We start from the raw sequence: 16,371 nt of genomic DNA, 5'->3' as shown, positions 1-16,371 counted from the left end.
CAGCTTTGGGGGGTCACAGTGTTCAGTGCTTCTCTGGGTCAGACTGGTACTGATTTGAGTGTGGAGTGGAGCCAGGTTGGTTTGATGTGGAGTTCAAACTGATGTGTTTTCATACTGGGCTGTACGTCTTGCCATCTCAGATGGGGGCGAGGGGGAAGTTTTATTCCCCCCCGCGCCCCTCCCCCAAGCAATGTTACTGCTAGAGAGCTGTAATACTGCATGAAGGAGTCTGAGGGTGAAATTTAAAGGCATCACCAGTGGATCCATAGTTCTAATGAAACTGGAAAATTAAAACAAAAATTTGTTAATAGACTTATTCTGTGGTAATTAGTTGTAAGAGACTTCTTAGTAAATTCACCATGCTAGTTTTTGAGGTCATGAGAGAGAACGAAAGAAAGGCCATTTTTTGAGACCAATGGAATGCCAAATTTGGAACAAAGTTTTAATACATGAATTCTTATAGTTGTTAGAAACTCCTATACCTCTCAGGTTAAGATTTGTTGAGTAAATTGTAAGCTCAAATATCGTTTTCTGAGAATTCTGTTTAGTTGCATGGCCTACAAGAAGCTGCTTGGATGGTACAGATCTGCTTGCTGCAAGTGAGAAATCTCCAAGGAAATTTCAAATGCTGTATTTCCACAACTATTAACAGCCAATGTTTTGATAAAGCAAATACTACACTGATTGATCTGAAACAGGACTTCGATCTGGTAAGGGAAAACAATATCCAATAAATATGACAGCCAAAATGGAGTTGGAAACTTTGAGGAATAAATTTATGACAACGTTACAGGCTGACTGCGTTCGATTGGACTTGCAGGTTTGTATATTTATGGCTACAACATAGAAACAACCTGTGGCTATTGTGGGACAGTATGATGAGATTGCTAGCAAACATATACTGACTGTTATATACCAATTGTCACTCTACTCAAGAAAATGCAGGGAATGATTTTAAGTCTTAATAGGCCATGATCCTTTTGTCATATATGTACCATTTGTGAAATTTAATTTTGATATTTTTATTTGTAATCTATGTCTTTGTAAATTGCACTAGCTGGTTTTCTTAACAGCACAGCTTTTGGCATGCATAAATGTAAAATGTAAATTGCTGCAGAACCTGCAAGTCTTTAACATCAGGCCATAGGCCATAGTTGTATTTGGTCTGATCCTACATACTTGCAAAGTTTTTGTCGATGGTTTTGGGAAGTCTCATAAAGCTGTAGTGGTTTAGTGTGAAGATAACAATTGACATCATTCTGAAAAAATTTTTGAAGGTTCAACCCAATTAGCAGAACTTGGCACAGCTTTAAATTACTTAGAGCCTTTTAAGGAGGAACCTCTAAATTTGATTTGTGATTCTGAGTACGTAGTCAAGGTTCAATGCACATATCTGCTTCTGAACTGTGTTTTTTGTTTTGGTTTTGTTCTTTTTTAAAACAAAAAGGGGGGAGAAGTAGGGAAAACACCAGAAAACCAATTGTCAAAAGCATTGTATGTGATTAAATACTTTGCAAGTATGACCCAAAACCATGATAAATCAGAAAGAACCTACATTAGTTATGGTCAAATCACTAGTCAGTGGAAAAGGCCACATCAATTGATAACCTGGGGGAGAGGTTCTGCTTGTGTCTTTACAGATCAAGGGCCGCAATGGTTGCTGGCACGAAACGTGAAACCTGTGTTATCTTCCTGACAATGATTGTTGCAGCTGCTGTGTTTTGGATGCCCGTACAGACAAAGACTAACATGTGGAGTACTTTAGCCAATATGACTGACCAGGATTCCATATGCCTAGCTATGGCATCTCCAGAAAACCCGTTCCACACATGCTTGGTTGGCATCCCCCTTGATGACTACAGCAGCATCACACAATTGTTTCAAAATAATGGTCGATGCAGAGGCATTGCAACAAACTGTAATAATACTAACATGGCACTTTGGATTAACTGTCTCCCGGAAATAGACATTGAACCACAGGAACTGGAATTGCTGGGATCTGTGCCCATGGATGCTTGTATCCAGCTGGTTTGTGAAAAGTGCCAGGACAATATGCTAAAGCATGAATGGATAAGACTGCAAAATGTTAATGCTACCCTTGGTGACTATAGAAATGAAACTCGATGGTGTAATGCCTCGCAGAAGAATCCAAGGGATGTCATTGATAATGTGAGACAGTGACCCCAAAACCTCCTGTACGATGTATTCTTGATCTGTGGAGATAGAGCCTGACCAGGAATTCCTTCTAATGCTGTTGGAGGACTGTGTATTTTGGGACTATTAACTCTCTTAACGCCCAATGTATCTATGATAATAGATCAAACAAGAGCAAGACGAGAAAAACAGCTTTTGCATGTATATGAGTCAAAATGTGATGATAATGTAGATTTTTGGGGATCAAGGTTAAGGGTTTTAGGATCTCTTGTATCTGGTGTTGGCACAGCTGAAAGCTTTAAATATTTTAGAAAATTAGGATGCTGGCTAGTTAAGCAAGCTAACAGAACTGAAAAGGCTTTAAGTGGACTTTTGTTAGATGTAGATTCTGTAAGACATGCCACATGGCAGAGTAGGGCCACGATAGTTTTTTGTTATTAGCTCAAGGACATGGGTGTGAAGATTTTGATGGGATTTGTTAAATAAATTGCTTAGTGGTTGAGAGTTTTTAGGATGGTTGTTATCAGTAGTGAAAACAGGACTGATCATTTTGATGATTGTTGTGGTTGTGTTACTAATATTGCCATGCATTTCTCTGCTGCAAAGGGCCCTGCAGCGGACAATGAGGGCAGCATTTTTAGCACAAATTAAAAAAGGGGGAATTGTGGGAAACTGCAGTGGGTCTGTGGAATCCTTGACAGAAAATATGAGAGTAGAGATCAGCCTTAAGATATTAAGATTTACCCTTGTGAAGGATGGGAGTAAAGGAGTATCCGGAGAGAGGAGAGATATACCCGTGAGAGAGAAGGGGATAGAAGAATAACATGGATGATAGAAAAATTAACCAATGAGATGTTAGTGCTGTAACTTGTAACCAATAGTGAAAAGACACATGAACTGGCAGAATTGTATAAAAATGCACTTGTAGCAATAAATGGCATCTATTACTTTCATCTTGAAAGAATTTGGTCCATGTCGCTTGTCCGTCTCAACCGCGACAGGCTTCTGTTAGAATAAAACAGAATAATTTCAGTTGGAAGGGACCTACAACAATTTAGTCCAACTGCCCAACCAATTCAGGGCTGACCAAAAGTTAAAGCATGTTGTTAAGGGTATTGTCTAAATACCTAAATACACTGTGTCTAAATATACTGACAGGCATGGAGCATCAACCACCTCTCCAGGAAGTCTGTTCCAGTGTTTGACTACCCTCTTGGTAAATAAAAGTTTCCTAATGGCAAGTCTAAATCTCCCCAGCACAACTTTCAACCATCCCCATGCATCCTGTCACCGTATAGCCAAAAGAAGAGATCAGCACCTCCCCTTCCACCTCCCCTCCTCAGGAAGCTATAGAGAACAATGAGGTCACCTCTCAACCTCCTTTTCTCCAAACTAGACAAGCCTAATCCTCAGTTACTCCTCATAGGACATGCCTTCCAGTCCTTTAACCAGCTTTGTTGCCCTCCTCTGGACACATTCAAGTACCTTAACATCCTTCTTAAACTGTGGGGCCCAGAACTGCACACAGTACACAAGGTGAGGCAACACCAATGCTAAATATAGGAGGAAAAAAAATGCCCTAAGTGTTTAAGAGGCATTTGGACAGTGCCCTTAATAATAATACCATTGACATATTTCATATGACCAGCTTCCACTACTCTTTTTGTGCAGCCTTCCTAAGGAGACTGACATAAGGTTTAAAAAAATAAAAATAAAAACCACACACAACCAAGCCACAAACAAACCCACACACAAACTTGACCCAAAGTATTTTCAGCAGTAGGTATAGCATTTGTTCAAAATACATTTAAAGGGTCTGGAAGCAGCAGTCAACACTTCAGTTGTATTTATGCAGATTTTCTTTCTTCATATTGACCCTTGCCAACATTACTCCCTTTTTAGAATCATAGAAACATTTCAGTTGGAAGAGACCCTCAGGATCATCCAGTCCAACCATATCCTAACCTAACTCTAGCACTAAACCACACCCCTAAGAACTTCAACTAAACGCCTTTTAAATACCTCCAGGGATAGTGACTCCACCACTTCCCTGGGCAACCTGTTCCAACACCTGACAACCCTTTCCATGAAGGTTATTTTTCCTAATATCCAATCTAAGCCTCCCCTGGCACAACTTGAGGCCATTTCTTCTCATCCTATCACTTGCTACTTGGGAGAAGAGATCAACACCCTCCATGCTACAACCTCTTTTTCAAGTAGTTGTAGACAGCAATAAGGTCTCCCCTCAGCCTCCTTTTCTCCAGGCTAAACAGCCCCAGCTCCCTCAGCCGCTCCTCATAAGACTTGTGCTCCAGGTCCCTCACCAGCTTCATCGCTCTCCTCTGCACTCTCTCTAGTACTTCAATGTCCTTCTTATGATGAGGGGCACAAAACTAAACAAAGTATTCAAGGTGTGGCCTCACCAGTGCTGAGTACAGTGGCACAATCACTTCTCTAGTCCTGCTGGCCACACTATTTCTCATACAAGCAAGGATGCTGTTGGTCTCCTTGGCCACCTGGGCACACTGCTGGCTCATGTTCAGCTGGCTATCGACCAACACCCCCACGTCTTTTTCTGCCCAGCAGCTTTCCAGTCACTCTTCCCCAAGCGTTGCCTGGGGTTCTTATGATCCAAATGCAGGATCTGGCACTTGGTCTTACTGAAACCCATACACTTGGCCTCAGACCAATGATCCAACCGATCCAGATCCCTCTGTATGGCCATCCTACCCTCCAGCAGATCAACACTCCCACCCAATTGGGTGTCATCTGCAAACTTACTAAGGGTGCACTCAATCCCTTCATCCAGATCATTGATTAAGAGATTAAACAGAACTAGCCCAAATATTGAGCCCTGGGGAACACCACTCGTGACTAGCCACCAACCGGATTGGGCTCCTTTCACCACAACTCCTTGGGCCCAGCCCTTCAGTCAGTTCTTTATCCATCAAAGAGTACACCCATCCAGGCCATGAGCTGCAGCTTCTCCAGGAAAATGTTGTGGGATACAGTGTCAAAGGCTTTACTGAAATCTAAGTATACAACATCCACAGCCTTTCCCTCATCTACTACTTGGGTCACCTTGTCATAGAAGGAGATCAGGTTGATCAAACAGGACCTGCCTTTCATAAACCATGTTGACTGGACCTGATCACATGGTTCTCTTGTATGTGCCATGTGATGTTACTCAAGATCATCTGCTCCATGACCTTGCCTGGTACCGAGGTTAGACTGACAGGTCTGTAGTTGCCCAGATCATCCTTCCAGTCCTTCTTGTAGATGGGTGTCACATTAGCCAACTTCCAGTCAACTGGGACCTCTCCAGTTAGCAAAGATTGCTGATAGATAATGGAAAGTGGCTTAGTGATCACCTCTGCCAGCTCCCTCAGCACCCTTGGGTGTATCCCATCTGGCCCCATAGACTTGTGGGTGTCCAAGTGGTGTAGCAGGTCGCTAACCATTTCCCCTTGGATTATGGGGCCTTCATTCTGCTCCCCATCCCTGTCTTCTGGCTCAGGGGGAGCTATGCAAAAAGTCACTATTTTTCCTTTCACAACTACTCATTGATCTCTATTCCAATGCTGAAAGCAAGCAAAGCCAAACCCACATTGGGTGTCCTAGAAAAGACTGCATCTTTTATTTATCACCCCTTGGCTTTGTTTTCACAGTGAATTCCTAGCTTAAATGTAATCACCCAAGAAACCCTCCCTAAATGCACTCCTGTCATTCCTCATTGCTTGCAAACAGAATCAAGTGCAAGCAAAAGGGGGGAAAAGAAAAAGTCTCAGCACCACCAACCAAACTAAAAAAACCCCTACTTCTGGTTTGGCCAGTCCTGAGGAACCACAGATGTAACTCAGACTTTTGGAAAGAAGAAAGGCAAAAGATTAAATTTGTAAGAAAGTTTATATATATATATATATATATATATATATATATATATATATATATATATATATATATATATATATAATTAACTTTTTTTTTAACCCTTAAAAAAATGTCTAAAGCTGAACTCCACCTAGGCAGAAGGTAAGAGCATTTAGCCCAGGAACAGCAACAGAGCTTCCCTTTGGAAAGTAGAAGGCACGTTTGCAGGCTGCCCACGAATTGAAATCCGCTGCAAACAAGGCCGAAGGGGAGCCCAACACCCTCTGATCTCGAGCCGCAGCACCAGGACCGGGGCCGCCACCACAGTTCTGCGCGGCTCAGTCCCACACGACGCTGCGAACAAAAGGCGAACAACAGCGTATCTGAGCTGCCGTCCCGCCCTGCCCCCCCGATCGTCCACCCGGCAGTAAGAAACAAGAAAAAGTCTCTTTTGTTTGGCTTCCCTTTTGGGGGAAGGGGAAAGAAAAAACTGAAGAAAACACAAACATTAAAATGAAAACAAAGTGCCCAGTTGCCGCCGCCTTCTCCTCCGCGAGGCACCGCCATACAGCAATGTGCCTAGAACACGCGGGTCGCACAAAACGCAAGCGTACCACGCCCCGGCGGAAGTTTCCTGAGAAAGCTATAAACCCCTTTCCCCGCAGGACCACCACCGCCCCAACAGGGGACTGCTCGTAGGGGGGCGTTAACCAGGGGCGCCAACCCTCTGCAGATGAAGAGTCCCGGCAGGCGTCGGCCGCCGAGTGCGGGGGCAGTGACAGAAGAGGTGGAAGTATTGTTCCAGGAAGAGGAAGAACAGTACTTTCCCCATCACCTCGCCATTGTCACGCAGGGGCTCATACTAAAATAACTCGTGGGCTTCTCCGCGCCCGAGCTGCAGCAACTCCACGCCGACACCCCGAACCGGGGCCTTTCCCGACGAACCTCCCATCGCCGCCGCCGCCACGACGGCGGAGCTTGGGCAGATCGCACCTCCACCCTCTGGCTCGCCGCCATCGCTGTCCTAGAAATGCCTTTGTTTGCGGCTTCGCCCCCCGCCCCGCCCACTCGCTTCTGGGGTCTCACATCCTCTTATTTTTTCCATTTTGGACCGCAACGCATTCCGCCCTCTTCCCCCACCGGCCGCTTTCTGCTGATTCATTTCCACCGGCGGAGGCATCTCCTCGCTGTTGTAGCTAGGGGTATGGCGATGACTCGGATTACCAAAAGTGGGAGCTGGGAGGGAGCGGAGACAAACGGGATTACACTCTGGATTACAGGGAGCAGGCATGATCCGTCGGGAGAGTAAAAGGGACAGGCGGAGGGGAGGCAGCGTGCCCGGCCCGCCTGTCGGAGACCGGGCCGGCCGCTGAGACCGCGGATGTGTCACGGAAGGATTATGTGTTCTGTGTACAAGGTGGAAGAGACTGGCGGAGAAAGTTGCCCGGCCCAAATTACAGTCTGGGTGCGAAGGGTACGTGCAAGCCGGGCCACAGTGGGCAGCTCCCCGACCGTGCTGCCGGCCCCCTGACGGACTGCCGAGGCGCGCCAAGGAGGCGGGATAGCTCCGGCCGCCAGGGCCGCCCATAAAGGAAGGCGGTTCCCGGGATGGCAGGCGAGTGACACGCTGAGGAAGACCCGCGGCGCCCTCCCCGGGTAGCCGCGGCCCAACTCCACAGCGAGTTCCCGGCCGGTGACTCACCGACTTGCAGGACGTCATCGACACAGCCGCCATCTAGCAGAGCGACGCCCCTGCGGAAGGGGAGGCGATTCTCGTCGGCGGTGTCCGCGCCCCCACCGGGCACGGTACCGGCGGTGGCCCCCCCGGGGGTGGAGGCTGGCTCCTCGGTGCCGGTGTTGAAGGAGGAGTACATACAAATCTCCCTCTCGCTTCGGGGAAAGGACCAATAAACGATCCTTCGCTGTACCGGCTCTGGTATCCGCTCGAAACGCTCCTCTACCCGCTGGAAGGGCCACTTCTCCGCCACCTTGCGAGCTGCGATGTCCAGCAAAGACTCGGGGCTCTGTGTCTTCCCGAGCGGCAACAGCCCCAAGGCAGCGGCGGCGGTGGCGGCGGTAGCAGCGGCGGTAGCAGCGGCGGCGGCAGCAGCTACGGAGGAGGGTCCAGCGCAGAGCGCCCCGCTGCCAAGTCCAGCACCGCCCACCCGCTGGCCCGGCCTGCACCCCGAACCATAGCCGGGTCTACAGCAGAGGCGTTTGGCGGGGGAAGGCAGCTGACCACGCTCCGCCATGATCGCGCCGCTTCTAAGCGGATAGCGGAAGTGGCTGTACTGTATAAACGGCACCAGGAAGACAACGAGCGGCCGCGAACCACCCCTCGAGTCACGCCCCTTCTCCCTTATATGGCCGCGGAGGGCGGTGTCTTATGCAAATCGGCGCCAGAAACATAAATAGAATAGCCCGAGAAAGGCTTGCTGGTGGGGGATGGTGCGTGCATTCCTGGCGCGAGGACACCATGCTGATACGTTGCCTTCCACCCCCAGTTCCTTCCCTCCCCCCCCCCCGCTTCCTTTCCCCGCTTCCTTCCCTCCCCCCCCCGCTTCCTTCCCCCGCTTCCTTTCCCCTCCCCCCCCCCCCCCGCTCCCTTCTCCCTCCCTTCTCCCTCCCTCCCCCCTCCCTCCCCCGCTGTCACGCGCGCAAGCTCGAGAGCGCCTCGCGCGTCTGGTGGGAAAAGGGGGCGTGGCTGGCGGTGCTCCTCTCTGACACCATGTAAGGAATGGAATGCGGGGGTGGGGCCTCTGCGGCCTTAACCGAGTCGCCTCTGCTGGGAAAGTCGGCGTGGGGCAGCAGGTGAGGAGAACTATGTCTTGCAGCCGGAAAATACGGTAATGGCCCGCAGAAAGATGGAGGCTGGCCCGCCTGTCTCCAGCGCTTTGCCCGGGGGAGCGGAGCTTCATGGGAGAGGTGGCAGAGGCGCCTCAGGGAGCAGGTAAGAGGCGCCCACGGGCGGCCCCACGGGGGGTGGGGTGGCCTGGCCTAGCCTAGGTTCCTGCCTCAGAGGTGGGCTGAAATGGGTGAAGCTGGGGTGTTTTTATCGGGGTGCTGCTCCTCTGGGGCAGGAGCCGGGGTGGCTGACCCCACGCATGTCCGTAACAAGCCCTTGAGGTGGCTCAGTGAGTCTTACCCTTTTATTAGAGGCACTATGGTAGGTACGGCTATTGGGCCGTGGGGTGAGCCCCCAGCCCCGTGGGTGCTGGCTCGCTGGTTGAGCATACGCTAGTCCTTGGAAGCACTGGTTGTGGCCCAGTGTGAGCTCTACGCGACTGGCTTATTTCGCAGATTGTCCCACTCAGAACCGCCTAAGGTAAAGGGCTCCGTGCCACAACCCGCGGTGAGTAAATTGAATGCAATTAACGTGTTGTGTTTGCCTTGGTGTCGAAAAGGTCCGTAAAAAGGTTGGCGTTGGCCATCTGTTCCAGTTAATTTTTAGCGTGTGGTGTGTAATGCTCGCAGCTGCCACAGAGTATAAAGTGAGAATGATTCTTTTTATTTTTCTGTGTTCATTAAAAACTGTACTATTTGGGATCATACCGATTCCTCAAATTAAATGGCGTTCTTGGGGAAAACAAAAAGAGAGAGAGAAAAAATGTTGATGAACCACAGTGGCAGGCTGAGAATATTGAGGCTATGAGACTCCTGCATAGCACCAGGTAAATACCAAATTCTTTCCTTGCAGCAGAGAATTCTGTCCCTAATTACAGAATCACAGAATCAACTGGGCTGGAAAAGACCTCAGAGATCATCGAGTCCAACCCTTGGTGCAACTCTAGTCCGTTTATTAGATCATGGCACTAAGTGCCATGTCCAATCTGAGTTTAAAAACCTCCAGGGATGGTGAGTCCACCACCTCCCTGGGCAGGCCATTCCAATACCTGACCACTCTCTCTGTAAAGAATTTCTTTCTAATATCCAGCCTAAATTTCCCCTGGCAGAGTTTAAGCCCATGCCCCCTTGTCCTATTGCTAACTGCCTGGGAGAAGAGACCAATCCCCACCTGGCTATAACTTCCCTTCAGGTAGTTATAGAGAGTGATGAGGTCACCTCTAAGCCTACTCTTCTCCAGACTAAACAACTCCAGCTCCCTCAGCCTCTCCCCATAGGTCTTGTGCTCAAGTCCCTTCACCAGTCTTGTTGCTCTTCTCTGGACCCGCTCCAGCACTTCAATGTCTTTCCTGAACTGAGGGGCCCAGAACTGAACACGATACTCCAGGTGTGGCCTCACCAATGCAGAGTACAGGGGAAGGATCACTTCCCTTGTCCTGCTGACCACGCTATTTTTGATACAGGACAGGATACCGTTGGCCTTCTTGGCCACCTGGGCACACTGTTGGCTCATGTTGAGCTTCCTGTCAATTAGTACCCCCAGGTCCCTTTCTGTCTGACTACTCTCCAGCCACTCTGCGCCCAGCCTGTAGCGCTGCAGGGGGTTGTTGTGACCAAAGTGCAGCACCCGGCACTTGGCCTTATTGAACTTCATCCCATTGGAATCAGCCCATTTTTCCAGTCTATCCAGATCCCTCTGCAGAGCCCTCCTGCCTTCCAGCAGGTTGACACACCCTCCCAACTTGGTGTCATCAGCAAATTTGCTGATGATGGTCTCAATCCCCTCATCTAAATCATCAATAAAGATGTTAAACAGGACTGGACCCAACACTGACCCCTGGGGAACGCCACTAGTGACTGGGCGCCAGCTAGATGCAGCCCCATTCACCAGCACTCTCTGGGCCCGGCCCAACACACTGCTAATGTAAAATACTAATGTAAAATACTATGAAAATAATATGCTATATGGATCAGCTCTAGCAAATAATGCTGAAGCTGATGTTGTCTGTCTTATGGAGAGAGACTTTGATGTATCTTTTAGAACAACCAGTATTTTTAATTAAATACTTTGTAACTTTAGCTTGAAAATGTGTTTTGTTTTTTTTTTTTTTTTGCCCTTTGTTGAAAACACTTATTCATCTTGCTTGGATTTAACAATGAACAGCATTTGATAGCATACCATAATTTGAATGCTTAGTTGCTTCATTCACGTAAGCTAGTTTACCCAGCTAGACTACATTTTCCATGGTGCAGTGTAAGCGTTCAACTGAGAGGTGTGCAGTCGGGAGATGGATCTATCGGTGGATGCAGCAAAAGAATGTCAAGTGTGTCAGGCATAAGATCTAAGAAGTACAAATACATCGAGTTGACTTGAAACTCAATATCTACTTTTTGTTTCCACCAAAAAATGAGACTACAGTGATAGTTTATTTTCTATACAGGTGATTGAAGAGCTTTGTGGAAACTGTATTTTCCATTAAAACAGATGGGAAGTTCAGCGAACTGTATCGGATGTTCTGACTTTGATTTTTAAAGAAAGATCAGCAGAAAACCTGAAGGTGATTTAGAATATGCAAGTACTGGCTTTTTTATATGCTGGTAAGCTTTTAGACAGTAGCATTGATTTGTAATTTTAGCGGTAGAGTTTTTTTACATCTACATATAGGACTCTTTTTTCTTTTCTACTGTCAGTTGCTTATACAAAGAAAATGACTAATGGTTTTTAATAAAGGAGTTTAAACTGCAGACTACAGGCAGGGACTAAGCTGTGTTCTGCAGTTTATTTTCTGTATATATTACAAGGTGGTGTTTTTCTGTTTGTTGTTTGTTTGTTATTTTGTTTTTATTTTTTTTTTTCTTTGGGATCATGAGAGCTACCTTCTGGATAGGAAATGCTTGTGCTTCTGGGTATAGACACCACAGAACAGTTACCCTTGAGGTTCCAGTTTCATAAATTCACAGATACCTTTGCTGGGATATTAACTGGTATCTTTATCATTTTAGGCCCATATTTTACAAGTGATCTACTGGATTTATATACTTAACTCCAACTAAATTTTGGAGGTATTTGGGAGCCTGAATGCTACAGGCAAGTGATGAGGATGTAGTACTTTCTTTTACTGTTAATATGGTATTGATTTCAGTATTTCTGAGAGCAGAGAAATGGAATAAAGGTAAAAAAATAAGAACAATATTATTGCATGTGTATGAGAGTAGAGGAAAATTATATTTCCTTTTTACCCATCACTTATTCTTTGTTAACAATTGTTCACATCTTGAAGCAATTCTTCTTCTACGTTCTTCTAGTGCTATTACTGTTTTACACAAGTGTCTAGCAAGTCAGTAAAAATGCTCTTCTTGATTGGGTAATGGCTGTTCTTTACCAGGTCTCAGCCACCTGCTGTAATAAAAATAACACACTAATGCCACTGGAAGAATTCTTCCTGTCATAGTGAAGAAGCTTTACAGTAAAAATGAGAAGAGTGACAGATATGCCAATGAAAAATAGAACTTAGATAATAAGCTGAAGTAACCCATGTGTCAGTTATCTCCACTTAGTCATTCTTCTGTCATTTCAGATCTGGGCAGAAATAATCAAATTCACTTAAGAAATCTCAGAGAAAAGCAGGTGGAAAACCCCATAGATCCACCTTTTTCATCCATATACTACTCAGCAGGAATAACTACTTCCCATTATGTCTATGAATATTAATAACTACACAGGATGCTGTAGAATCTCTCTTCATTTCTGGGCTAGGGAGTACATGAGGAAGTAATGGCATCTTTGCTCTTGAAATTCTGCCATAAGCACCAGGTATGCTTCTCCTTGGGCTCCCTCTGCATTGGTGTAGCTCTGTAATGGCTTGCAAATTATAATCTGAGTCTGAAGTTGTTTTATCCTGCTAGTATTGCCCCTTAAGTTCCTTTAACTTTCTAAAACTAAGTGGGAAGATGTGTTAATTCCAGGAAATAAATTAAAATGTGTTAAAGCCATACCTGAACTGTATTTCTGCTTTCAATGTATTATGTTCTTGTGGAAGGACCTTGCTAAGCTGAGCATTCATTTCCTCTTTTTCTGCCTCATGATTTTGGGAGGTCTGTATTCCAGAGCTACACAGAGAGGAAGGAATGGCTGTAAAACAGCAATCTTGACTTGGTTAATTACCTGCATGTAATCAAAGGCTATTCTATGAGCCACTTGGAAAAATACCCTTGGTCACCACTCAGTGAAATTTATTCTTAATAATGTTTAAAAGCATTAGGCCACTTGCAATCATTTTTGCTCTTTCCAGTAATACATACAGGGCTTGAACATTCTACCAGTTATGGTAATTCAAAAGAAAGATTACATACAGCTGCACAGTTGTGTTTGTATGAAGCAAACAATGGTCTAAATGTAGAAAAAAGGATTGCAGACAACCTACTGCTGGCCAACACAAGTCATCCTGGTGGTTAAAATTTACCTACAAAGATGAGAACAAGAGCAACCACCATTAAGAGGAAGCATGGCATTTAAGTTGAACAGGAGTCCAGATTCATGCACTGCATAAAATATTTCTAAATGCTGGGAGGGTAGTGGGTCAGAAATGAAGAGGAAGAAACTCAGGGAGGCTAGAGGGCTATTGGAGTTAGAGCTTTACCTGGGAAAGTTCTAGAACAAATTCTCCTGGGGGCTGTCACAAGTCAAATGAAGCATGTGAGTGGGAAAACCTAGTGTGGATTCACCAAGGGCAAATTGTGCTTGACAAATCTGATTGCCTTTATGACAAAGTAACATGCTCAGTTGATGTGAGGCAAGTGGTGGACATTGTCCACCTGGATATCTCCAAGTCTTTCAGTATGGTTTCCACAGCCTCCTCCTAGAGAAACTGATGTGTTATGGTCTAAGCAAGTGGTCTGTTCAGTGGGTGGGTAAGTGGCTGACAGGCTGCACTCGGAGTGGGGAGGTAGCTCCTTTTCAGGCTGGCGACTTGTCACGAGTGGGGTCCCTCAGGGATTGATATTGGGCCCAACACTTTAATATCTTCATAGGTGATCTGGATGATGAAATCAAGTGTATCCTGATGAAGTTTGCTAATGATACCAAACTGAGTGAGGAAGTGGACACTTTGGAAGGGAGAGCTACCCTGCAGGATGACCTGGATAGGCTGAAAGAGTAGTCTTAAAAGAACTTTATGAAGTTCAAGAAGTGTAAGGTCTTGTACCTGGGAAAACATAATTGAGGAGTGCAGCGATTGAGAGACGGGATGCAGTTTGATGTAAACAAAATGTCCGCCTTATTAGTGTACTTCGCATACATTTATACTTTTCCTCAGCAACCTGCTTCGAGCTGATGGATGTTTCTGTTACCGTGTTACAGACTGATTGGTCTACACTGTACACTAGACATTCACAGATTGGCTAATGCTAAGACATTTTCTTAAACAGTTACTATCTTAACTCAAGCAATCTTCCCTGTGCAAGAACAAGAGTCCCTCTTTTACAGGACAACTGTTTTACAACTTTACTAACATAGTGTCAGCACTCTCTATTCCTTCTAAGTAAGGTTCTTGCCTTTATCCTTCCCATGGCCTGTGACCAACAAGTTCCAGCATGTCTCCTTTTACCAATTGATAAGTGCTGGGAGTTTTACTGAGGCCTGCCAAATCCTGTCCCACAGAGGAGTGCAGCACAGGCTGGGATCTACATGGCTGGGGAGCAGCTCTGTGGAAAGGGACCTGTGGGGGACTACGGTGGGTCTGTGGATTCCCTGACAGAGGGCATGGGAACAGAAATTAGCCCTGAAGATATGAAGGCCTACCCGTGAGAAAGATGGGAGTAAAGGAGTATCCGGAGATGTTAAGGATGTACCCGTGAGAGAGAAGGGAGTAAAAGAGTAACATTGATGATAGCAAAAATAGCCAATGACATGTTACTGCTGTAGATTGTAGCCAATGGTGAGGAGACACATGAATTGGTAAAACTGTATAAAAATGCACTTGTGGCAATAAATGGCATCTATGTCGCGGTTGAGACGGACAAGCGACATGGACCAAATTCTTTCAAGATGAAAGTTACAAGTTACAGCACTAACATCTCATTGGTTAAACTTGCTATCATTCATGTTATTCTTCTATCCCCTTCTCTCTCACGGGTACATCTCCATATCTCCGGATACTCCTTTACTCCCATCCTTCACAAGGGTAAATCTTAATATCTCAAGGCTGATCTCTACTCTCATATTTTCTGTCAAGGATTCCACAGACCTGCTGCAGTTTCCCACACATCTACTACTTTCATCCTGGAAGAACTTGATCTATGTCGTTTGTCCATCTCAACCACGACATCTGGTGACCCCGACGTGATCCTGCCTGAAGAGGATCTCACATGACAAGGAGACAGCGGGAAGCTGTGAACAGCCGAAGAAGAGCTGTGGAGACGGAGCCCGGTACAGCTGATAGAGCAGCCGAGGAGAGCTGCCGAAGATCCGGATGGTTGAAAATACACCTCGCTAAGGAGTAGGCGAGCTACCAGGAACATGGGTGAAACTTATCTAAAGAAGAGGGTATTGTATTATCTGCATGGAAGTTGCTTCTGAAGAAGCAGGGTATTAGCCCTCTGGAATTGACTTTACAAAGGACTGTTACTATGGGGCAAAGCACTACTGAAAGATCCAAAGAAACAACTGAACGGTTAACAACATGGAGCTTGTTGCTAGAGACTTTGAGAGGATTAAAAGAGCAACGGGAACATGCAGAGACAGGGGAGGGGGGTGGTTCCTCTGGGCTACATTTGGGGAAAAAAAAAAAAAAAAGGCAAGCACTGTTCTAAACCCCAAACCCCTCTGTTACTAATGATTCTCCAGCACCGTTCAAGTCCACGTTATCTGATGACTCAGATGAGGGTCTGCAACATTTTTTTTTTTTTTTTTTTTTTAAAGTTAACAGGAAAAAGAGTATGTGTACATGTTGCCCCGAGATCAGATAAAAACTATGAAAGACTCAAGCAAAATTAGACCTCTGCAATGTAACAGCTATAGGTCTCTTAGGACGGAACGATGGGGATTCGTTGAAAGGGGCAGGTATCCCACAACTCTTGGAAGAGACGCTAATTGACACACCACAACTACAGACACGATAAGTTTCTGAAATCCTGAGGCAGTCAACAGACCTCGCATATCAAGCTATGATAAAGGTGCCTGAAACGGACAAAGCAGCCAAATCATTTGCAACTATCAGGGTCCCAATGAGAATTACATGCAATTTATTGACCACCTTCAGGAGGCCATCAGTAAGCAGGTTGAAAACTTAGAAGCTAAGGAAGCACTAGTGTTGAGATTAGCAGTAGAGAATGCTAATGGTTGCTATCAACATGTTATTTGCGAGTTTTACAGTACATATTATGTGCTCCTGTGTATTGCCTCTCTGAAAATCAAGCAGCTTGTCAGGAATGTGAGTTAATGGTTTTACTAGTTGTTTTAAGTGCGCCGTAAAACCTTCTGCCCACTTTTCCCATTCATGCTTC

At 45.9% G+C, this 16,371-nt stretch overlaps 1 protein-coding gene and 1 long non-coding RNA gene across 2 annotated transcripts in view; one reads left to right on the top strand and one right to left on the bottom strand.

Annotated features, from left to right (window-relative positions):
* LOC308051486 (zinc finger SWIM domain-containing protein 6-like) overlaps window positions 1-8,293 on the bottom strand; it is a 200,057-nt gene extending 191,764 nt beyond the window's left edge. The window contains exon 1 of the mRNA XM_080364367.1: window positions 7,727-8,293. Coding sequence (XP_080220493.1) covers window positions 7,727-8,276 — 550 coding nt within the window. The 5' untranslated portion in view covers window positions 8,277-8,293. The remainder of the gene's footprint in view (window positions 1-7,726) is intronic.
* Window positions 8,294-8,868: 575 nt separating this feature from the next.
* Window positions 8,869-16,072, top strand: LOC308051485. Its single transcript, XR_013923504.1, has 3 exons — window positions 8,869-8,974; window positions 11,310-11,466; window positions 15,102-16,072. It is a non-coding gene; the product is annotated as an uncharacterized lncRNA (long non-coding RNA).
* Window positions 16,073-16,371: the final 299 nt, after the last annotated feature.

This window comes from Nesoenas mayeri, assembly GCF_963082525.1.
Source record: "Nesoenas mayeri genome assembly, contig: SUPER_W_unloc_1, whole genome shotgun sequence".
NCBI lineage: Eukaryota > Metazoa > Chordata > Aves > Columbiformes > Columbidae > Nesoenas > Nesoenas mayeri.
The sequence above is the reverse complement of the archived record's forward strand: the minus strand, read 5'-3'. Positions and strand labels throughout refer to the sequence as shown.